Source organism: Hyperolius riggenbachi, chromosome 4 (genome assembly GCF_040937935.1).
Source record: "Hyperolius riggenbachi isolate aHypRig1 chromosome 4, aHypRig1.pri, whole genome shotgun sequence".
Classification (NCBI taxonomy): domain Eukaryota; kingdom Metazoa; phylum Chordata; class Amphibia; order Anura; family Hyperoliidae; genus Hyperolius; species Hyperolius riggenbachi.
In genome coordinates, this window is record NC_090649.1 from 219,015,393 (window position 1) to 219,040,137 (window position 24,745).

At 47.8% G+C, this 24,745-nt stretch overlaps 1 protein-coding gene across 1 annotated transcript in view; it reads left to right on the forward strand.

The window, feature by feature from the left end:
- The window catches only part of TMEM14A (transmembrane protein 14A), a 46,732-nt gene extending 31,268 nt beyond the window's left edge, over nt 1-15,464 (forward strand). The window contains exons 3-5 of the mRNA XM_068279361.1: nt 2,852-2,953; nt 12,227-12,314; nt 15,101-15,464. Coding sequence (XP_068135462.1) covers nt 2,852-2,953; nt 12,227-12,314; nt 15,101-15,143 — 233 coding nt within the window. The 3' untranslated portion in view covers nt 15,144-15,464. The remainder of the gene's footprint in view (nt 1-2,851; nt 2,954-12,226; nt 12,315-15,100) is intronic.
- Nucleotides 15,465-24,745: the final 9,281 nt, after the last annotated feature.

Consider the following 24,745-nt stretch of genomic DNA (forward strand, 5'->3'; position numbering starts at 1 on the left):
TGAATTGAAATGGAAATAATTTTCAATATATTTTATGAATATGAACAGCCCATTGGCGTTAAGTAATCGATCCAACGCCACAGCGCCATAAAAAAGGCATCTTGATTTACAGACATGTGGTTTACACGTGTTAATGTAAGACCATTCCTTCAAAGACAACATGGCAGCCAATAGGAGCTATACAGGGTTGGAGTTACTAATGGCATGAATCCTGCATGGACAAGATCACAATAGATAGCCGTGAGAATGCTGCCATTCTAGCAATCCTGAGAAAGCCGGTGGGACCAGAGCAACTGGCATTGCAGTACTCTCTCCTGCCGCACATTCCCCTCCCCCCCCCCCCCCCCCCCTCCATTGAGACAGGCCACAGTACCTGTGGTGTGACAAAGTGCTTTTGGCGACACAGACTCTGCAGCGTGTTGCCGAGCTGTACCGCTCAGCGCCCGATTGCATTAGAGTCAATGGCACTACAACAATCTTTACAGATGTTGTGGCAGCGGTGTGGCGCTTATGTGTATAGCGGTTAAGTTGCGTGATGCACTTCCTGTCTACAAATCTGAGGGGCGGGGCATGCAGATTTCCCTTTTGGCACTATAGGCCGAAGGGACCAATCTGCATGCAGTGGTGCAATGCACTGTGGTAGGCTTTCATGCTGCTTACAAATTGAACCATGTGTGAAATTAGAGTTGTAACTTCCAAAACAAACTGCCACAAATAGTGCCCCAAAAAATGTATGTAACCCACTCCCCACCGCCTGAACGACGTCACGCTCATGCGCAGAGAGTGCCCGGCAACAGGAGCGCGATCTAGGACGCGCTCCGCCGGGCAGCGCAGGCGTACTGCTCCGGGTCAGAGCGACCCGGAAGTAGTAAAACCCCCAGAGATGTTCGCCGGGCGAACAGTTTGCCACATCTCTAGTGGCAGGTAGTGGGTGTTGTGTAGTGGGTGTTGTGTAGTGGCTGGTAGTGCGTGATGTGTAGTGGCAGAAAGTGGGTGATTTGTAGTGGCAGGTAGTGAGTTATGTGTAGTGACAGGCTGTGGGTGATGTGTAGTGACAGGTAGTGAGTGATGTGTATTGGCAGGTAGTGTGTGATGTGTAGTGGAAGAAAGTGGGTGATGTGTAGTGGGTGATGTGTAGTGGCAGGCAGTGGGTGATGTATAGTGGCAGGTAGTGGGTGATGTGTAATGGTGTGGTGGCAGGTAGTGGGTGATGTGTAGTGGCAAGTAGTGGGTGATGTTTAGTGGCAGGTAGTAAGTGATGTGTAGTGGGTGATGAGTAATGGATGATGTGTAGTGACAGTGGATGATGAGTGGTGACAGATTGTGGATGATGTGTGGTGGCAGGTAGTGGGTGATGTGTAGTGGTTTAGTGGCAGGTAGTGGGTGATGTGTAGTGGCAGGTAGTGGGTGATGTGTAGTGGCAGGTAGTGGGTGATGTGTAGTGGCAGGCAGTGGGCGATGTGTAGGGGCAGGTAGTGGATGATGTGTAGGGGCAGGTAGTGGATGATGTGTAGTGGAAGGCAGTGGATGATGTGTAGTGGCAGGCAGTGGGTGATGTGTAGTGGCAGGCAGTGGGTGATGTGAAGTGGCAGGCAGTGGGTGATGTGTAGTGGCAGGCAGTGGGTGATGTGTAGCGGCAGGTAGAGGATGATGTGTAGTGGCAGGGAGTGAGTGATGTGTAGTGGCAGGCAGTGGGTGATGTGTAGTGGTTTAGTGGCAGGTAGTGGGTGATGTGTAGTGGCAGGCAGTGGGTGATGTTTAGTGGCAGGTAGTGGTTGATGTGTAGTGGTGTAGAAGCAGGTAGTGGGTGATGTGTAGTGACAGGTAGTGGACGATGTGTAGTGAAAGGCAGTGGGTGATATGTAGTGACAGGTAGTGAGTGATGTGTAGTAACAGATAGTGGGTGATGAGTAGGTAGTGGGAGATGTGTAGTGGCAGGTAGTGGGTGATGTGTAGTGGCAGGTAGTGGGTGATGTGTAGTGGCAGTTAGTGGATGATGTGTAGTGGCAGTTAGTGGATGATGTGTAGTGACAGATAGTGGATGATGAGTAGTGGCAGGTAGTGGATGATGTGTAGTGGCAGGTAGTGGGTGATGTGTAATGGCAGGCAGTGGGTGATGTGTAGTGGCAGGTAGTGGGTGATGTGTAGTGGCAGGTAGTGGGTGATGTGTAGGGGCAGGTAGTGGATGATGTGTAGGGGCAGGTAGTGGGTGAGGTGTAGTGGCAGGTAGTGGGTGAGGTGTAGTGGCAGGCAGTGGGTGAGGTGTAGTGGCAGGCAGTGGGTGATGTGTAGTGGCAGGCAGTGGGTGATGTGTAGTGGGTGATGTGTAGTGGCAGGTAGTGGATCGTGTGTAGTGGCAGGTAGTGGGTGATGTGTAGTGGCAGGCAGTGGGTGATGTGTAGTGGCAGGCAGTGGGTGATGTGTAGTGGCAGGCAGTGGATGATGTGTAGTGGCAGGTAGTGGATTATGTATAGTGGCAGGTAGTGGGTGATGTGTAGTAACAGTGGGTGATGAGTAGGTAGTGGGTGATGTGTAGTGGTGGGTGATGTGTAGTGGCAGGCAGTGGGTGATGTGTAGTGGCAGGCAGTGGGTGATGTGTAGTGGCAGGCAGTGGGTGATGTGTAGTGGATGATGTATAGTGGCAGGTAGTGGGTGATGTGTAGTGACTTGACAGATAGTGGGTGATGAGTAGTGACAAATAGTGGGTGACTTGTAGTGGGTGATATGTCACGACAGATAATAATAATAATAATACATTAATAATAATGAATGTATGTAACTCATCATTAACCATTTACATAAATAGTGAGGACTCAAAATTAATTTACATGTTTTCCTATTTGCTTTCCAGGCAGTATCGTATCCTTGATTGCGGGACTCTCTTTTGGCTTGCTTGCAGCCTATGGGGCAATGCGTGTTTCATATGATCCAAGTGACATCAAAATATCTTTGAGTAAGTAAAGTAATATTAATAGCGAGGTAGATTGATTTCAAGGTAAAGACTGAGGGCCCTTTCACATTTTTTATTTTTACCGCCCCCCCCCCCCACCGCCGTACAATGAAAGTCTATGGAGACTTTCATACTACGGCGTTATGGCTCGTATCCCCAACGCAGGTCAAGAACTACATTAACTCTGAGGCGCTGAGTCGAGTTGCAGCGATCTGCGACGGCCCAGAAGTCATGTTAGTCTATGGCGACGATTGGATGTTTAAAAAATTTACCGACGCGATGTTACGGTGCGCATGCGCGGAAGTGTATTTAAACAATACACTTAACCATACCTGAAGCTGGAAATGACAGCAAGCACACGTCACGTACGCGTCACTTCCAGACAGGGAAAACGTGTGGTGTTCCCTGAAGTCCTGTTTTTGAAGGTGCAATGCAGTGCTTCGGGCATGACGCACCGCATCGCTGACACTGGTTTATGGTGTGAAACCAGTCTGAGGGTGTGCGACACACATGCAGCTTTGATTGTCAGTTACTTGCCAATTTTACCACCCCCATGTAGTTTGAGAGCTTCCATACACAATCGGTTTATAGTATTCACAATCTGTTAGCATTACTACATCAGAGTGGTAACATTGGTCAATCAATATTAATGTGTGTATCTTGCCTAAAGGTGGCCACACGATATATATAATAAAAAAAATAACTTCTACTCAAAAAAAAATTAAAAAAAATGAACTTCTGGGCTTGGCTGATACACCCCTGCACACATCACTATCCTGCCAGCATGGCTGTGACATCACTCAACAGCCAACTGTGGGGGATCGAGACCTGAAGAGGAAAAATTTACTAGGAGAGCGAGGCAGGCGGGAGAACAGAGAGTGTAGTTTGCTCTGATCCAGGTAGCTGTAAGGGACTTCTGCTACCCTGCATTGCTCTGCATGGGAGGGAGGGCCACATGGCTATAGAAAAGAGAAATGAGTCTTGCAGGGGGGGGGAGCGTGGTTATTGTTTTGGGACCCATCAACATTTTTTGTGGGGAGCCCTACTTCATAGCTATACACCAGGATAACACAGGTTACAAGGATCTTACACATGACTTGTAATGCAAGCATCATTACTTAGGATGGTAATGTGTGACCCTATTAAGTGTGTTATTATTGGCTTCAGCTGTACAACATTTGTGTGGTATCAGTCAATAATGCATGTAATAGGGACACACATTATCAACGTGTGCAGTAGCATTCACATTACGTACGTGACACGTGGTATGCATCAGCGTTGCAAGATGGTCATGACAGCATAGAGGAAGAAGCATGCCAGCTGCAAAGGTGAGTGAGAGCCCTTTACTGCGCTAATATCCTGCAAAGGCCCCTGGGGAGAGGAGCGTTAGCTGGGAGGAGGCAAGACCAGCTCTACCCCCTTCCCATGCCCCCCCCCCTCCTCGCATAGATACCACCACATCCCCACCATGCCCCTGATTGATAGTGTCAGTGATCCAAATTATGATCACGTAGCATGTAAGACCGGAATGTCTCACAGTATATGGACGCTTTATACAAAGGAATATTATCCAAAATGCTCTCCTCAGCCTCCCATAATCACAGTCATCAGATTACCTAAGAGGTTCGGTTGATGGGTTAGGGGACATTTGATGGCTGGAGGCTGCTGTTACCAGCAGTCTGTGACTGTGATGTTGGAAGTCCCAGCCCCACTTCCTGTCTACCTCATAACTAGGCGGTCTCACTTACCTGTGATGTTGGAAGTCCCAGCCCTACTTCCTGTCTACCTCATAATTAGGAGGTCTCACTTACCTGTGATGTTGGAAGTCCCATCTCCACTTCCTGTCTACCTTATACCTAGGACAGTGATGGCTAACCTTGGCACTCCAGCTGTGGTGGAAGTCCCATCAGGCATTGCAATTCTCTGACAGCTCTAAGCATAACTCGGGGAGGCAGAGGCATGATGGGATTTGTAGTTTTGTCACAGCTGGAGTGCCAAGGTTAGCCATTACTGACCTAGGAGGTCTTACTTACTTTTTTGATGCCCATTGTGGAAGTATAAGTCAGTTAATCTTTAAAGGGTCACTATGGTGAAAAATTGTAAACTTTAAAATATGTGCAAACAGACAAATAAGAAGTACATTTTTTCCAGAGTAAAATGCGCCATAAATTACTTTTCTCCTATGTTGCTGTCAGTTACAGTAAGTAGTAGAAATCTGACAGAAGCGACAGGTTTTGGACTAGTCCAACTCTTCATAGGGGATTCTCAGCATGGCCTTTATTCTTTATGAAGATATTCCCTAAAAGCATTTAAACAATGATGCTGGCCAGCCTCCCTGCTTGCTACACAGTTTTTTGGCAGTTGGACAGAGCAACTGCCATTCACTAAGTGCTTTTGAAAATGAATAAATTCCTGAGTCTCCCCCCATAAAGAGATGGACTAGTCCAAAACCTGTCGCTTCTGTCAGATTTCTACTACCCACTGTAAGTGACAGCAATATAGGAGAAATGTAATTTATGGCTCATTTTACTCTGGAAAAAAACGTACTTCTTATTTGTTTATGTTTGCACATATTTTACATTTTACAATTTTCGCCATAGTGCCCCTTTAGGGTTTTCCTTGGTTTTTGATGAGTTTCCCACACTGAAATCTGCTGTCTCAGCCCCTGTGCCTTGTTTATGCGATGCTGTCTGTAGCTATATAATTTACTTTTTACAGATTTCCAAAATGAAATTATTCATAATGACCATGTGTTGCCCTGTCTAAACCGTGACTGTTGTAATCCGGTTTTAATTACACGTTAATAATGGGTGGAAACTCTCATTATGGCCATGTGCTTTATACATATCTATCTTGTAGCTTGCTTTCCCAGGCAGGGCCGGGCCGAGGCAGAGGCTGAAGAGGCTCCAGCCTCAGGGCACAGTGTAGGAGGGGGCGCACAATTCATTCAGCTGTCATTCCCAATTGTGTTTGAAGCACAAAGAAATAAGAAAAGGGCATACATAGCAGTGACTGCAAGCCAGATAACTAGAGATTAAGGTGTTGGGGACCCTGGGGCGCCTCTTAGTCTAACAGCAATTAGTGTGTGACGGCTGGGGTGGGAGGGATGGAGGGGCGCACTTTGCTGTCTCAGCCTTGGGTGCTGAAGGACCTTGTCCCGGCTCTGTTCCCAGGCTTCCCACATTATCCCCTTTTCCACAGCTAGTGTATCACAGTTGTGCTTAGTCTGCAGGTAGCCAGAACCTATACATATATGGAGTTTTAGTGCATTTCAATTATGTCCACTTTTGGATACAGTGAAGTTGATGCATTAAAATCTTCTGGAGCCGGAAAACACTGGAGACCATAAGTGATCCAACACACGTAAACTGGATTTTTTTTACCTGTAAAGGGAACCGGAAGCAAGAAGTATATGGAGGCTGCCATATGTATTACCTTTTAAACAATACCAGTTGTCTGGCAGCCCTGCTGATCTATTCGGCTGCAGTGGTGTCTGAATCACGCCAGAAACAAGCATGCAGCTAATCTTGTCAGATTTAACAGAAATGTCAGAAACATCTGATCTGCTACATGCTTGTTCAGGGCCTATGGCTAAAAGTATTAAAGGCAGAGGATCAGCTTAAAAGGAAATAAATATGGAAGCCTCCAAATCCCTCTCACTTCAGATGTCCTTTAAAGCAGAGTTCCCCAACCCTGTCCTCAAGGCCCACCACAAGTACATGTTGTGCAGGAAACCACACATATGCACAGGTGAGGTAATTAGTGTCTCAGCAGAGCTGATTACCTACCTCTGAGGATTTCTACAAAACATGCACTGTTGCTAAGCCTTGAGGAAAGGGTTGGGGAACACTGCTTTAAAGTGTACCTGAGATGGGGCCAAATAAAAAAATGTATACATACCTGAGGCTTCCTCCAGCCCCCTCTGTCCTGATCGCTCCCTCATCATCCTCAGTCTCTGCCTGGTTTGTCCGTAACTGGCCGCGGTAAGTCTTCCAGTCAGGGCCAGTCAGCGCAGGCACAGTAGTATTGAGCAGGCGTAGAATGCTCCCGGGTACGGGAGCGCAATGGGGGCATGTGTGTTGCTGGGCCGCGCATGCGCTGTATGCCCTGGTCCGAAGGACTTTCCGTGGCAATTTGTGCAGGATACAGGCGAGAACGAAGAGGGAGCCATCAGGCCTGAGGGGGCTGGAGAAATCCCCAGGTATGTATATATTTTTTATTTTTGAGATTTATTTTCTTTTACTTAAAATTACAGCTATACTGGATTTATTAAAAAGTCCTAGCTGTGCGTGTGTGCTGATGGCTTCAATTGCACAAACACTGTTTCACTAACATTTCTCCAATTTTCATTTTATTGTATTATAACCCAGATGGGAGTGTAAAACATTAACACACTTCAAAAAAATGCTGTCCAAATTTGCTGGATCATTTATGTTTTTATCTTGGGAGAACCTTAGTACAGCGACTCCTATATGTTTTTGCCATAAGCACTGAAAATAATTACCTTATATACTTGAGCATAAGCTGACCCTAATATATGCCGACCCTCCAACCTTTACCTAAAAAAGCTGGAAAAAATGATTGACACGAATATAAGCTGAGGGTAGGAAATGCAGCAGCATTGGTCTGGAGCAATTATTTAGGAAATTCATCTCCACTTTTGATTGCATTAAAGTGTTCCTAAATATAACTGGAAAAAAAAGTGTTTCAATTACCTGGGGCTTCTGCCAGACCCCTGCTGATGTCCTGTGTCTGCGCCATCCTGGAACGGTCCTCCGGTCCCCCGCCGCGGCTTAGTTTTGGTTTCTATTGACTGAACAGTCGATGATCACCAGGCGTGTCCTGCCCAGGCACAGTACTTGGAAATCTTGTACTGCTCCTGCGCAGGACGCTCCTGGCGACTAAGGTATGCGCGCGTCCAGGGCCGCATAGGCACAGTAGCCATCAACTGGCCAGTCGGTGAAAACCGAAACTAAGCCACAGCGGGGGACTGGAGGATCGTTCCAGGACGTCACGGGCACAGGTTGTCTGCAGGGGGCTGCTAGAAGCCCCAGGTTTAGGTTTCCGTTAACTAACAAGGCAGGGAACCTATATTTTTCATTAATGCAGACTTTATTTCCCTATACATACACAGAACAGTTAATGCACAGTATAAAGTTGTCTGCTTTTCGCAAAAAATCCGCTTGTAACATTTCAAGCAGTTGGAAAGTGTAGATAAAGCGGTTCTCAGCACACAGCTGTCTAATCACGTCTGACTGTTTTTGCCCTCATACTTGACAATAAAGCTTACACTAAATCCGACACTTTGGCAGGTGTAAGTAATGGCTGTGTAGGCAGCATGTAGATTTCCCTCCTGGATTATCCTGAACTAGCCCAAGTTTGTTGGTTGTGGCAAATTTTAAAGGCCATGTGCCACTTTGCCAGACTGGGGCAGTATTAATGGCAAGCCTACCTGTACCCCCTCACCCCCCTTCATTGAGCACTGATGGCCGCATGACCCCCACACCATGTGCAGAGTGCAGAAGTGATGGCACATTTGGTGGCAGCCCCCTCCCCCCCCCCCCCCCCCATCACCAGATCTAAATGTGTGCCAGACCTTTCATGTGTCATTTGTGTTACTCCCAGAATATGCAGAGTGGTTCTTTTGCTTACTGGTCTGCACCGCAAGGATTCTTCTGTAGCTTGTCAGTCACGGGCTCATTGTTATGATGCCCTCTAGTGGCAGCTCTTATCACATGCGCCACTATATTCTCAACATATTATTATTATTTATTGTATTTATAAAGCGCCAACATATTACGCAGCACTGGACAATAAATAGGGATGCATACAATATTTAGGGGTGACATACAGCAAAATGACAATACCTGAATACAAGAAAGACCAGATCATGCAGCACAGTATGAGTACAAGGTAATGCTTAGTCAGTCACTGGATGGGAGCATGGAGATTAGGCAAGTTAGGTTCACTCAGATGCCTAGCATGGGTTCACAGTAATGGAGGTGCATGATCAGGTTGGACACAAAAGGAGGAGGACCCTGCCCAAAGGCTTACAATCTAAAGGGAGAGGTAGGGACACGAGAGGTAGGAGACCAGAGTTCAGCTGTGGGTTTAGAGCACTTGTGAGGGGTAGTAGGCCAGAGTGAAAAGGTGAGTTTTGAGGGCTTTCTTGAAGATGTTGAAGGAGGGGGCTGCCCTAATGGATGGAGGTAGGGAGTTCCATAGTGTTGGAGCAGCTCTTGAGAAGTCCTGGAGGTGTGCATGGGAGTGGGTGATGCGGGGGGCGGTTAGGCGAAGCTCATTGGAAGAGCGGAGTGAGCGGCTAGGTGTGTACCTCTGAGTAAGATCGGAAATGTAGGTTGGACAGGTTTTGTGAACAGATTTGTAGGTCAGACACAGTATCTTGAATCTGATTCTGTACTGAATAGGAAGCCAGTGGAGGGATTCAAGGAGGGGATCCGCCATGGTGGAGCGATGGGAGCAGTGGATAATTCTGGCTGCCGCATTCATGATGGACTGCAGTGGGGCTGTTCGGGTCATAGGGAGACCAGACAGCAGGGCATTGCAGTAGTCAAGGCTGGAAATTATGAGGGCATGGATGAGGAGTTTGCTGGTGGCAGAGGTCAGGAAAGGGCGAATCTTACAGATGTTACGAAGGTGGAAGTTGCAGGACTTTGTGAGGTTTTGGATGTGGGGAGTGAAGGAGAGTGCGGAGTCCAGGGTGACACCCAGACAGCGGGCTTGAGAGGTAGGGCGAATGGTAGTGTGGTTAACAGTGACATGCACATCTGGGAGGTTTATGGATGTCCGGGGTGGGAAGATCCTTAATTCCATTTTGTCTAGGTTTAGTTTCAGGAACCTAGCGGACATCCAGGAGGAGATGGCTGATAGACAGGAGGAGACCTTGTCCATGGTAGTGGTGGATATGTCAGGGGCGTGGAGGTAGATCTGGGTGTCATCTGCATACAGATGATAGTTAAAACCCATGGAGGAAATAACCTTACCAATGGAGGATGTGTATAGGGTGAACAGTAGGGGGACAAGGACCGAACCTTGGGGGACTCCCACCGAGAGGTGGTTGGGGGTGGATGAGGACTCATTGAAGGCGGTCGTGAAGGAGCGGTTGGAGAGGTAGGATGAAAGCCAGGACAGGGCAAGATCGTGAATGCCCATGGACTGGAGGGACTGGAGGAGTAGGGGATGATCTACTGTGTCAAAAGCTGCTGAAAGGTCAAGAAGGAGGAAAATGGAGTATTTACCTTCAGCTTTAGCTAAGGCAAGGTCATTGACCACTTTGGTGAGAGCAGTTTCGGTTGAGTGGGCAGGCCGAAATCCAGATTGCAGTGGGTCTAGCAGTGAGTTGGCATTGAGGAACTGGGTCAGGCGTTAGTGAACCAGACGCTCAAGGAGTTTTGAGGCAAAGGGGAGGAGGGAGATAGGACGGTAGTTGGAGGGTAGCGAGGGGTCGAGGGAGGGTTTCTTGAGCAGGGGTAGTACAGTGGCCTGCTTGAAGTCTGAGGGGTAGGTGCCTGTGGATAGGGAGAGGTTGAACAGGGTAGTGAGGACTGGGGCCAATTCCGTGAAGTGAGGCTGGAGAAAATCAGAAGGGATGGGGTCAAGGGGGGAAGTAGTGGTATGGGAAGTCTGCAGTAGGTGGATGACTTCCTCGGTGGTAGTAGGAGTGAATGATGTGAGGGGAGGATAGAGTAGAGGAGGAACTGGTTGGGAGGGGGTGGGAGGTGAAGATTTGAGATTGGATATTTCCTGGCGGATGGAGACAATTTTGTTGGTGAAGTGGGTGGCTAAATCTATGGCAGAGAGGGAGGAAACGGGGGGTGGGGGGGTGGGTTTAAGCAGGGAGTTGAAAGTGGCAAAGAGACGCCGGGGGTTGGAAGCTTGTGCTCCGATGAGCTTGGTAAAGTATTCCTGCTTCGCATGAGCAAGGGCAGTGTGGAACTGCAGCAGGTTGGTCTTGTACTGTAGGAAATCCTGGTTAAGTCTAGTTTTCCTCCATTTCCGTTCAGTGGCGCGTTTCCCTCTGGAGGTTGCGAGTATGGGTAGTGCGCCAGGGCTGGGGGTTAGGGGGTCGGTTGCGGCAAAATATTGGTGGAGCAGCTTTCTCTAGGGCTGATGAGAGAGTTTGACGATACTGAGCTGCAGCAAGATTAGGGCAGGTTAGAGTGGAGGAGAGGGCATGGAGGGGGTCAGCAAGGACACTAGGGTTGAGCTTGCGTAGGTCTCGCTGCCATCGACCAGGTGGGTGGGCGGGTAGTTTGGAGGTGCCTTCCGTGAGGAGGTTGAAGGTGAGAAGGTGATGGTCTGAGGGTGGAAAGGGTGCGATGTCAAGGTCTGCAATAGTGGTGGATTTAGTGACTATAAGGTCGAGAGTGTGACGTGCAGTGTGAGTGGGGGTGTTGGTGTGTTGTACTAGTCCAAGTGAGTTGGCAATGGTGAGTAGCCGGGTCACAGCGGAGTTCTGGGCTTCATCGATGGGAATATTGAAATCCCCAAGGATGATGGTGGGGAGGTCAGAGGAGAGGATGTGAGGGAGCCAGGAGGCAAGGTCATCGAGAAATTGTGGGGTGGAACCCGGAGGACGGTATAAGACCGCAACAATGGCAGGGAGAGGGTGGTAGAGGCGGATGGTGTGGGCCTCGAATGATGTGAATTGTAGGGAGGTAGCGACGAGACTGTGACTGAATGGCAGAGGGAACCTAATGCAACTTAGACCATTAAGTTCTAGACGCACTCACACCGCTCTCCATATCACAACAGGGACTGCTGACTCGAGTATAATAAGCCAAGACCTCCACTTTTGGGCCACTTTTTTGGCCTCAAAAACCTTGACTTATACTCGAGTATATATGGTAATGTCTAAACATTTATACTTTACGCATGATTCCAAAGTTTGTCCTAGTTCAGTGGGAAGCGCAGACAATTCTCTATGAAATGGCAAGATAAAACACACGGGGTGATGCTAATCTCATTACTCCTCAGTGCATGCCACCTCTAGTAAACCAGCTCCACTCCAAATATTGAAGGGTGCAGAGGTGGTACGGTTGTGTCTGTACTGCATTCAAGCAATTAAAGTGCATCACTAAAATGTAAACTGGCAGTCTCTTTGAGGACCCAGTGTTGCTGTCAACTTTGTGCTGTGACCAATAAACATTTATTGGTAACAAAAAAAAATGTAAACTGGCGGAAAGCATCCATATGTATGTACTGTAGATGTAAACTGTCATCTCTTTTGGGAAACTTAATTCTTCCTTTCTATAGTTGCTGCAGGATCGCTCAGTGTTATCATGGGTGTGAGATACAACCACTCCAGGAAATTCATTCCTGCGGGAGCTGTAGCTGGAATTAGGTGAGTATATAAACCCACCTGTGATTTCACAAACTTTCTATCCACTGAGAGGCGACCTTCCAACACATTCACCTCTATTGCTTTCAAGAGAGACCCTTTCACCATGCCTGTCTTCTCTTCAAACACTCAAACAGGTTTGGCAGAATAAAGACATTCTTGAATCTGATTGGTAATTTGAAGTGAAATAGGCAAATGAGAACTTCACTCCTTCATTTTATCAATAATACAATTGAAAGTACAACTGTAAAGGGGGGGGGGGAAGAGTTCAACTTACTTGGGGTTTCTTACGCACCACCAATTCCCCCCCCCCCCCCCCCCCGCCCAGACATCCTGTGCCCACGCCGGGACAAAACGATCCTCCAGTTCCTGCCGCGACTCACTTCTTGGTTTTTGAGAATTTAATGTCCCAGTCCACTGCACCTGTGCGGCCCTGGCCGCCTGTGTCCTCCTCCCCGCTGACGTCGCCATTAGCTTTCTGTGCAGGTGACGTCAACAGGAGCAAGGACACGCAGTGAACCGCAACATTAAAGTCGCAAAAACCAGGAAGTGTTTTCCACGGAGGGGACTGGAGGATCGTTTTGTCCCGGCGCGGGCACAGGACGTCTGCGGAGGGCCATTAGAAGCCGCAGATAAGTTGTACTTATTATTTAGGTTCCACCATATTTACATTTTGTACAGGGTGCTTGTGAATTCTGCCTGTGTTGTGGGACTCCTGACTTAAAGGACCACTATCGCAAAAAGTAAGCAGTTAAAAGCTGATAAAACCGACATGTTTTGGACTAGTCCATCTTTTCATGGGGATTCTCAGGGTTTTCTTTGTTTTCAGAAGCACTTCCTGAATGGTGGCAGTTTAAAGCGGAACTGTAGATACGTTTCAAACACACTGTTTTACTTACCTGGGGCTTCTGGGGCCCCCAACAGCCGTCCTGTCCCGCGCCAGTCCTCCACGAGTCTCCGTTCTCCCGCCGCCAGCTACTTTCAGTTTTGCCGCCGGGCCACTGCGCCTGCTCGGTTCTGGCAAAGCGTGTCCTTTCTTCGCATTCCCCACTGCAATAGCGCTATTGCAGAGGGGAACGTGAAGAAAAGATACGATTGGCAGGGCTGGGCTGGCCTCGACTTACAATTCAAGGAACAGAGCGGCGGCGGGAGAACAGAGGCTCGAGGAGGACCGGCGCGGGACAGGACGGCTGGTGGGTGCTTGCAGAAGCCCCTGGTAAGTGAAACAGTGTATTTGATATGTATCTACAGTTCCGCTTTAAATTCCAAAACCGTAAGATACCAGCCAGCCTCGCTATTTCAGTATTTTGGAAGTTAGACTTAGCAACTGCCGTTCAGAAAATGCTGTTGAAATCAAAGAAAAGCTTGAGAATTTCCCATGATGAGATGGACTAGTCTAAACTCAGTATTGAGTTAGGAGCATTAGTTTATGGGGAAAGTATTAGGTGCCAGTATGGATTTAGTAGAATAGCTAGGGACAGGTTAGGTTCAGGGCCGGATCTAGACTTTGCGCAACCCCCCCCCCCCCCCCCCCCCCTCCAATTTGGAATGCACAGCACCCAAAAATGTTCACCCTCAATATAGTTAAGTAGCCAGGTAGCCACCTATAGTTGTCCCCAGTAAAGGTAATATAGTTGCCCCCAGTATAGGTAGTATAGTTGTTTCCAGTATAGGTAGTATAGTTGCCCCCAGTATATGTAGTTATATGTAGTTAGTAGAGTTGTCCCCACCACTAGATTGATATTACCTTACTTAAACCAGTAGCGGCCGACTCATACAGCAGGACAGACTCGCCGGATCCCCCTCGGCTCGCCTGCCTGCTAGAAGACCTCAGATCGCGTGACCGGCAAAGTCGCTGTGAAGAGAGAACAGCGGAGGCTCCCACTGCGCGTACTTCCTGTATACGTGCAATCGGAGCCACTGCTGTCCTCTCTTCACAGCGGCTTTGCCGGTCACGCGATCTGAGGTCTTCTAGCAGGCAGGCGAGCCGAGGGGGATCCGGCGAGTCTGTCCTGCTGTATGAGTTGGCCGCTACTGGTTTAAATTGACCTTCCTGGCGGTAAGCCCGAGCTGTACGCACGGCTAGTACTTTACTAGCCGCGCGTACACCTTGATCGCCGCCGCTCTGCGGCAATTGCACGCATCAGCGGAAGAGGCCCCCCCCCCCGCCAGAGCCCTGCGCTGTCCGGACCAATGAGTTCCAGGCAGCGCTATGGGCTGGATTGGAGGCGTCTGACGTCCATGACGTCCTTTCGATCGTCGCCATGGCGACAGGAGAAACCAGACAGGGGAACGCATTATATACGCGTTCCCCTGTTTGCTATTGATGCCAGCGACGATCGCACTAGAGGGACACATGCGCCCTCTAGTGGTGTTTCATGTAGCTACCACTCTGGTAGCTTTACATGAAACAAAACAAAAAATGTAAAAAAAAATTGGATTTCTGCCTATTTGGCAGAATAAGTGAACCGCCAGGAGGGTTAAGTAATATCAATCTAGCGGCAGCCGGGAAGGGAAGGGGGGTGAGTGGCCAGGGAGGGGTGGGCGGGATGCTGCCATGACGCTGCCTGAGGAAGCAGCGTCACTTGGTTAGGTTATTCTTAGTGACACAAATTTGGAATACAACTTGGAGTTCCTCATATTGAGGACACCGAGAGGGTCAGGAACAGTTCAGCCCGATGCTAGGTATAATTTTATGGAAGGGGGGACGGATTTTTTGTAAATTAGCTGCAATGACTGGTTTAACTTGCTTCTGTGATTTAACTCTATTTTTTTTATGGTCTGTGTAGCATTTCCATGGTAATAAGGCTGCTGCTGCTCAGTGCCAGTTAGAGATCTGCAGACACCAGAAAGCTGCAACAACCAAATGACCTCCTGCTGCCTACTTGCAAGACGTCCAGTTTATGCATTCCACTGTAACATAAGATGTGCACTGATTTTATAATAATTGTATTATTTTTGCATTGCTGATTTTTACAATTTGTAGCTTTTATAGCAATTTTTGAGCGAGCTTGACTGCTCTGAATGACGCATATGTCCAAGATAAAGAACATAATACAAATCATTCTGTAATAAAACACTGCATATATCAACCTAATGTCTGCTAACAATCACATTTTCTTCAGTAAATAAACCTAGCTGATAAAAAAACTATTTTAAGAGTTTTATTTATCTGAAATCTAATGGACCCTTTGCTATGCCATCAAAATACCGGCTGCTTTAGATGACATAAAGGCTGGCCTTGCTTTTCCCCTAAACCACTTTTTATTTTTATAGAAAAAATGATTTTGTTACACGTTGTGATAAGGAAAGTCTTGTTGAGCATGTCCTAAAGTGTTGGATGTGTAGTAGAGGCAAGGCTACGGCAGGCCCAGGTCTTCTTTGCCCAATAAATTAAGCTTAGTTTTTATCAGTTGTTTGTATGAAATGTTAAGATAGAGTAATTGGAAAAAAATAAATAAAGATATATATATATATACGCGCACAAACACACACACCAGTGGCGTTCTTACTGTAGTGCGCAGGGGGGGCGGGGCGCACCGGGTGACAGACACCCAGGGGGGTGTCGCCACGACCCCCCACAGCACAGAGCAGGAGGGGAAAGCAGCGCTAGAAGGAGGGGCAGTGGGGGCAGCGGTGGGGAGGGGGGAAATATCCCCCCCCTCCCTCACCTGGGACCCCTCCTTCTGCCTCTCTCACCCTCCATTCAGCGGTGGCAAGTGCGGGCTCGGCGGCGGGGAGACGTGCGGAGAATTACTCACCACTTCCGCGTTCCAAGCGCCGGCAGCTTCATGTCGTCACAGATTGAAGGCGGAGATCTGTGACGACATGACGCTGCCGGCGCTTGGAACGTGGAAGTGGTGAGTAATTCTGCGCATGTGTCCCCGCCGCCGAGCTCGCACTTGCCACCGCTGAATGGAGGGGGAGAGAGGCAGAAGGAGGGGTCCCAGGTGAGGGAGGGGGGGATATTTCCCCCCTCCCCACCGCTGCCCCCACTGCCCCTCCTGGTACAGCGCATGACAGAGCTGCTTCTGGCAAGGGGGTAAGGAGGAGAACATTGTGCTCGAGTGTCGCCGCCATGTAAAGGTCTTGCATTTCTGAGCTCATGGCACACCTGTACACAAGCTCGATTCCAGGTTGCCCAATCATCCCTTTAAAGTTAACCTGAACCGAGTAAAATTATGTAAAATAAACACATGATGTACATGCAAATGAATATTACTTGCTTACCTCGCCATCAGTTCCTCTCAGAAGCTCAACATTTTCTTCTAACAACGATTTCTTCCAGTTTTGACAAGATTTTGTCAGAACTGAAATATATCAGTTGCTGTCAGTTATCACTGAAAGGACAGCTGACGAGCAAGGTAATGTCCATGTTTTCCTATGGCTCAAGTGGGTGATATTACAGTTTAACAGTGTGTTAAGCAGGAAGCTGTTATGGGGTATTGGCCAATTTCAAAATGGAGGATAGAGAATTCCATTGATCACAGTGGACAAACAGGACGCGGGAGAGGAGAAAAAGATTAACCTCCCTGGCGGTACAATAAATCCGCCAGGGGGCAGCGCAGCAATTTTTTTTGAAAGCATGTAGCTAGCCTAGCGCTAGCTACATGCTTCCTCCCACCCTTCGCTATCCCTCCCACCCCTCCGATCGCCGCCGGCGCTTTTAACCTGCAGGGAATCCCGTTCTGTATGGGCTTCCCTGTCGCCATTTTCAGTTCAGGTTTGCTTTAATTACTGGCACATCTAAGGTACTGGGGTTACTTACACATAACCAGTGTCTAAACTACATCCACCTAGCCACAAAACCTGGTGAGCGCATCGTACAGCTGCGTTCAGTTTGATTGTGTAAATGCATCCTATTAGTAACATAGGATGCATTTACCATGCGATTTTGTGTGTCCTTGTGGTAAAAATCATGTATAAATCGGCCTGAATACATTTTTTTTTAGTTAAATAAAAGACTTATGGGTGTACATAAACATAGCAGTAGAGGCCCCCTCTCCCTGCACAGAAAATTAGGCCCTAAATGCATATGAAAAAAACCTGCAATGTAAGAAAGAAAATGATATTTTCCACAGTAAACTCCTCCCCAGCCCCCACACGCACACACAATACTTTTTTTTTCAGCAGGTTTGCATCAGACAGCACCATTTGCAGTGTTCTCTCAGGTAACATGTTAAACTAAAACAGCTACACAGGGTTTACCCAGGAAAAAATAATAATTAGGCAGCACAATCCCATATTTAGGTAGCATTTCAACAAATGCAACAACCGTTGCCTCCTACACTTGAAATGCAACAACCGTTACCTCTGACACTTGAAATGCAACAAACGCTACATCCAACACTTGAAATGAAGACAATCTCAGAGGCTGGCGCTCACAGTCTGCAGCACACCCCCACGTGTCTGCTGCGTAATACCCCCCACTGACACAAATCACATATGTCTATGTTATTCCATAAAGAAGTCCATCATCTTGCAAAATACACTGGATTATGACTCAGAATGTCCACATCTTCAAAAGACAGTCAATATACACTTCTTAAGGTTTGCTAGTTGTCCCCAGATATCTCAGTAATGATCACACTTTGGATAGTGACAGCCACCACCACACCCCAGTGAGATGCACTCACCGTGTGCTGAGACCCACAATCAGGTCTGTTGACACCGTTCAAGGGTCGTCCCCCACCACTCAGGCAATATCCAGCTCCCCTTCAGCGAATCTTCTCCTCAGCAGAGTACCTCAATAAAAACGCCTCACATAGCGTAATACTGTTTCTTTATTAAAAAGTTTTAAAAAATCATTGCACTTACAATCTCCTTGATAAGTATAGGGCACAGAGTTTTTCCACGGGCTCTCCCCCGTCTGTTGGCCAGCTGGCAAGCACGTCCCCCGACAGCCTTAGGAGTCCTGACCGCCGCGCGCTCGGTCACCCTTGTCCTCCTCCGCCCGGGATCACGCCGCTTCCCACGTGCGTATAGTGTAGCGTCTTCCGCGTCTAGGCCCCGCCTGACATGTTTCGTCACTCTGGACTCATCAGAAGCTGGGGCCAGACGCTATCAGACGCTATTTCATCATCAATCTCCGCCCCTCTCACTCGCACACCCTCCCTGCTCCCGCCCCTCCCCGTATTCCTCCTACGACAGCGCGTACCGTATTTTCTCTCAGTTTGCCCCTCGTTCAGTGCGTTATCAGCCTACCAAGGCTGTATTGGGCTGCGCCTGCCAGGCGGTTCCATGGCATTTACCCCCCTACATACAGTACATCATCCACTCCGTCCACATTCTCATCTCATTATCCGTAGACTTGTGGACAACCTATTTCATTATTTAAAACCTGTCACATATTATGCTATTTAGAACCTATCACATATTGTGCTACGCTTTTGATTATTCCCACAACATTTCATTATGTTATATAACAAGGTACCATAGATGCCCCCATTAATATTATACACTGCAGTACAGCAATACATTGCATTACAACACAACATGCGCTCCCATGCTGATATCATATATCTCCACATTAATACCATATATTGCAGCAAAACCATGTGTGCATTAGAGTTGGGCCGAACGGTTCACCTGCGAATGGTTCCATGCGAACTTCAATGGTTCGCGTTCGCGTCCCGCAGGCGAACTTTTGCGGAAGTTCGGTTCGCCCCATAATGCACCATGAGGGTCAACTTTGACCCTCTACATCACAGTCAGCAGGCCCAGTGTAGCCAATTAGGCTACACTAGCCCTGGAGCCACTCCCCCCCTTATAAAAGGCATGCAGCGGCGGCTATTACGCTCACTCGTGTGCCTGCGTTAGTGAGAGTAGGGCGAGCTGCTGCAGACTGTCTCTCATAGGGAAAGATTAGTTAGGCTTAGCTTGTTCCTGGCTGCATACCTGTTCTGTTCAGTGAACCTGCCACTGCATACCTGTTCTGTGAACCCACCACTGCATACCTGTTCTGTGAACCCACCACTGCATACCTGTACTGTGAACCCACCACTGCATACCTGTTCAGTGAACCTGCCACTGCATACCTGTTCTGTGAACCCACCACTGCATACCTGTTCTGTGAACCCGCCACTGTATACCTGTTCTGTTCAGTGAACCCGCCACTGTATACCTGTTCAGTGAACCTGCCACTGCATACCTGTTCTGTGAACCCGCCACTGCATACCTGTTGTGTTCAGTGAACCTGCCACTGCATACCTGTTCTGTGAACCCACCACTGTATTCCTGTTCAGTGAACCCGCCACTGCCGTCACTACACAAACCACTGTTTGCGGTGCGTTACACAGTGAGTTTGGTGTGTCAGTGTGAAGCAGTACCTTAATTACACTACCTGATTGATGTATACACATGCAAGATGTTTTAAAGCACTTTAGGCCTGTCATTTAGCATTCAATGTGATTTCTGCCCTTAAAACGCTGCTTTGCGTCAAATCCAGATTTTTCCCGGGGACTTTTGGCGTGTATCCCACTCCGCCATGCCCCCCTCCAAATGTTAGACCCCTTGAAACATCTTTTCCATCACTTTTGTGGCCAGCATAATTTTTTTTTTTCAAAGTTCGCATCCCCATTGAAGTCTATTGCGGTTCGCGAACCGAACCTTCCGCGGAAGTTCGCGAACCCGGTTCGCGAATGTTCACGAACCTAAAATCGGAGGTTCGGCCCAACTCTAGTGTGCATTAACATACGCCGGGTTCATCCGCTACTATTATAGGCCCCTCCCCTCCTGTAAGAGTAAATCTCCTGTCCCCTCATACCCCCTCATCCCCCCATTTATCCCTTTTGCACACTATATGCGTTTGAACCCGCCGATGTCGCTGCAGACATGTAAACGCTAAGAAATGCTCTACCATAAAATTCCCATTAGCATACAAATACTAAAAAAATGCTAAAAAGATACTCCACCGTAGAGGCCACCATTGGGTCCACAGCATGGGGACCCCAAAGCCCTATTCCCCCAAAAAACATACCAAATCTATTTCTATATTCAACCCTTCTGGTCTCAGGGTCCCCATGTTGTAGATCCACCTGGTCTCCGCCTGCGAGACCTGTTTCACCCTATTGCAACCCCTCCAGTCTGGGGTCATCTTTTGTAGCGCACAAAATGCAATGTTAAAGAATACCCTATCAGACAGTTCATAACGTGCAATGATAAATATGTAGTATATATGACATGGTGCAAATGTGGTTGGCAATACATAGGGAGGACGACGAGGACCCTAAAGGGGCGGATGGGAGAACACGTTAGAAACATCAAAAAAGGTTATGCCAACCACAGTCTATCTGCACATTTTGGGCATGAGCACAATTGTGATCCTAGGGAAATGTGCGCTACAAAAGATGACCCCAGACTGGAGAGGTTGCAATAGGGTGAAACAGGTCTCGCAGGCGGAGACCAGGTGGATCTACAACATGGGGACCCTGAGACCAGAAGGGTTGAATATAGAAATAGATTTGGTATGTTTTTTGGGGGAATAGGGCTTTGGGGTCCCCATGCTGTGGACCCAATGGTGGCCTCTATGATGGAGTATCTTTTTAGCATTTTTTTAGTATTTGTATGCTAATGGGAATTTTATGGTAGAGCATTTCTTAGCGTTTACATGTCTGCAGCGACATCGGCGGGTTCAAACGCATATAGTGTGCAAAAGGGATAACTGAGGGGGTATGAGGGGACAGGAGATTTACTCTTACAGGAGGGGAGGGGCCTATAATAGTAGCGGATGAACCCGGCGTATGTTAATGCACACATGGTTTTGCTGTAATATATGGTATTAATGTGGGGATATATGATATATGCATGGGAGCGCATGTTGTGTTGTAATGCAATGTATTGCTGTACTGCAGTGTATAATATTAATGGGGGCATCTATGGTACCTTGTTATATAACATAATGAATGTTGTGGGAATAATCAAAAGCGTAGCACAATATGTGATAGGTTCTAAATAGCATAATATGTGACAGGTTTTAAATAATGAAATAGGTTGTCCACAAGTCTACGGATAATGAGATGAGAATGTGGACGGAGTGGATGATGTACTGTATGTAGGGGGGTAAATGCCATGGAACCACCTGGCAGGCGCAGCCCAATACAGCCTCGGTAGGCTGATAACGCACTGAACGAGGGGCAAACTGAGAGAAAATACGGTACGCGCTGTCGTAGGAGGAATACGGGGAGGGGCGGGAGCAGGGAGGGTGTGCGAGTGAGAGGGGGCGGAGATTGATGATGAAATAGCGTCTGATAGCGTCTGGCCCCAGCTTCTGATGAGTCCAGAGTGACGAAACATGTCAGGCGGGGCCTAGACGCAGAAGACGCTACACCATACGCACGTGGGAAGCGGCGTGATCCCGGGCGGAGGAGGACAAGGGTGACCGAGCGCGCGGCGGTCAGGACTCCTAAGGCTGTCGGGGGACGTGCTTGCCAGCTGGCCAACAGACGGGGGAGAGCCCGTGGAAAAACTCTGTGCCCTATACTTATCAAGGAGATTGTAAGTGCAATGATTTTTTAAAACTTTTTAATAAAGAAACAGTATTACGCTATGTGAGGCGTTTTTATTGAGGTACTCTGCTGAGGAGAAGATTCGCTGAAGGGGAGCTGGATATTGCCTGAGTGGTGGGGGACGACCCTTGAACAGTGTCAACAGACCTGATTGTGGGTCTCAGCACACGGTGAGTGCATCTCACTGGGGTGTGGTGGTGGCTGTCACTATCCAAAGTGTAATCATTACTGAGATATCTGGGGACAACTAGCAAACCTTAAGAAGTGTATATTGACTGTCTTTTGAAGATGTGGACATTCTGAGTCATAATCCAGTGTATTTTGCAAGATGATGGACTTCTTTATGGAATAACATAGACATATGTGATTTGTGTCAGGGGAAGTATTACGCAGCAGACACGTGGGGGTGTGCTGCAGACTGTGAGCGCCAGCCTCTGAGATTGTCTTTATTATTTGCTGTGCAGAGGGGGCGAGCCAGTCTAGTGAGGTGGGGAGGAACACGAATATCAGCGCACAGTGTGTTTGCATACCATTTTAACACTTGAAATGCAACAACCGTTACCTCCTACACTTCAAATGCAACAACCGTTACCTCCGACACTTGAAATGCAACAAACGCTACATCCAACACTTGAAATGCAACAACCGTTACCTCCGACACTTGAAATGCAACAAACGCTACATCCAACACTTGAAATGCAACAACCGTTACCACTGACACATGAAATACAACAACCATTATCTCCAACACTTGACACAGTTATGCAGCGTGGTCATCCACTATACACAGTTGTGCCGCATAGTCATCCACTATACCCAGTTATGCAGCAAGGCCACCTAATACACAGTTATGCAGCAAGGTAACCCAATATACACAGTTATGCAGCAAGGTCACCCAATATTCACAGTTATGCAGCAAGGCCACCTATTACTCAGTTATGCAGCAAGGTCACCCAATATACACAGCTATGCAGCATGGTCACCCAATATTCTTAATTATGCTGCAAGGCCACCCAATATTCACATTTATGCAGCAAGGTCACCCAATATACACAGTTATGCAGCATGGCCACTCAATATACACAGTTATGCAGCATGGCCACCCAATATACACAGTTATGCAGCATGGCCACCCAATATACACAGTTATGCAGCATGGTCACCCAATACTCACAGTTATGCAGCATGGCCACCCAATATACACAGTTATGCAGCATGGCCACCCAATATACACAGTTATGCAGCATGGTCACCCAATACTCAGTTATGCAGCATGGTCACCCAATACTCACAGTTATGCAGCATGGTCACCCAATACTCACAGTTATGCAGCATGGCCACCCAATATACACAGTTGTGCAGGATTGCCACCCAATATACACAGTTATGCAGCATGGCCACCCAATATTCACAGTTGTGCAGCATGGTCACCCAATATTCACAGTTGTGCAGCATGGCCACCCAATATACACAGTTATGCAGCATGGTCACCCAATATTCACAGTTGTGCAGCAAGGTCACCCAATATTCACAGTTATGCAGCAAGGCCACCCAATACTCACAGTTATGCAGCATGGTCACCCAATATACACAGTTATGCAGCATGTGTGTATAGTACCTCAGCGCAAAAAAGGGTGTGGAACTTGCCCCGGGCTATGCAAGCCCACTCGAGATGTAAGCAGATGACAGTACAGTACCTTAATAGAGGTTACAGCTAGCTGCCCAAATACTTGCTGTAATCCCGATCTCTGTATTTCAAGTAATCCCGATATCACAGCGGCGGGGGATAAGAGCTAGCTCGCTCTACCACTTCCTGTTTCCGGTCCGTCAAGCCCTACTGCCAGTAGGGTGCGTGCTGCACTGCAATGTAGTTCCGTGCGCCAATAAAATCGCACCGGACAGCCTAAAAGAGAGATAGGCAACATATAGTGCAGAGAAATGAGTGGCCGCCGCTTAGGAATCACTTACTAGAAGCAGAACTTGTTTATTGCACGTAATAAAACATATGTGATTTGTGTCAGGGGAGGTATTACGCAGCAGACACGTGGGGGTGTGCTGCAGACTGTGAGCGCCAGCCTCTGAGATTGTCTTTATTATTTGCTGTGCAGAGGGGGCGAGCCAGTCTAGTGAGGTGGGGAGGAACACGAATATCAGCGCACAGTGTGTTTGCATACCATTTTAACACTTGAAATGCAACAACCGTTACCTCCTACACTTCAAATGCAACAACCGTTACCTCCGACACTTGAAATGCAACAAACGCTACATCCAACACTTGAAATGCAACAACCGTTACCTCCGACACTTGAAATGCAACAAACGCTACATCCAACACTTGAAATGCAACAACCGTTACCACTGACACTTGAAATGCAACAACCATTATCTCCAACACTTGACACAGTTATGCAGCGTGGTCATCCACTATACACAGTTGTGCCGCATAGTCATCCACTATACCCAGTTATGCAGCAAGGCCACCTAATACACAGTTATGCAGCAAGGTAACCCAATATACACAGTTATGCAGCAAGGTCACCCAATATTCACAGTTATGCAGCAAGGCCACCTATTACTCAGTTATGCAGCAAGGTCACCCAATATACACAGCTATGCAGCATGGTCACCCAATATTCTTAATTATGCTGCAAGGCTACCCAATATTCACAGTTATGCAGCAAGGTCACCCAATATACACAGTTATGCAGCATGGCCACTCAATATACACAGTTATGCAGCATGGCCACCCAATATACACAGTTATGCAGCATGGCCACCCAATATACACAGTTATGCAGCATGGTCACCCAATACTCACAGTTATGCAGCATGGCCACCCAATATACACAGTTGTGCAGGATTGCCACCCAATATACACAGTTATGCAGCAAGGTCACCCAATATTCACAGTTATGCAGCATGGTCACC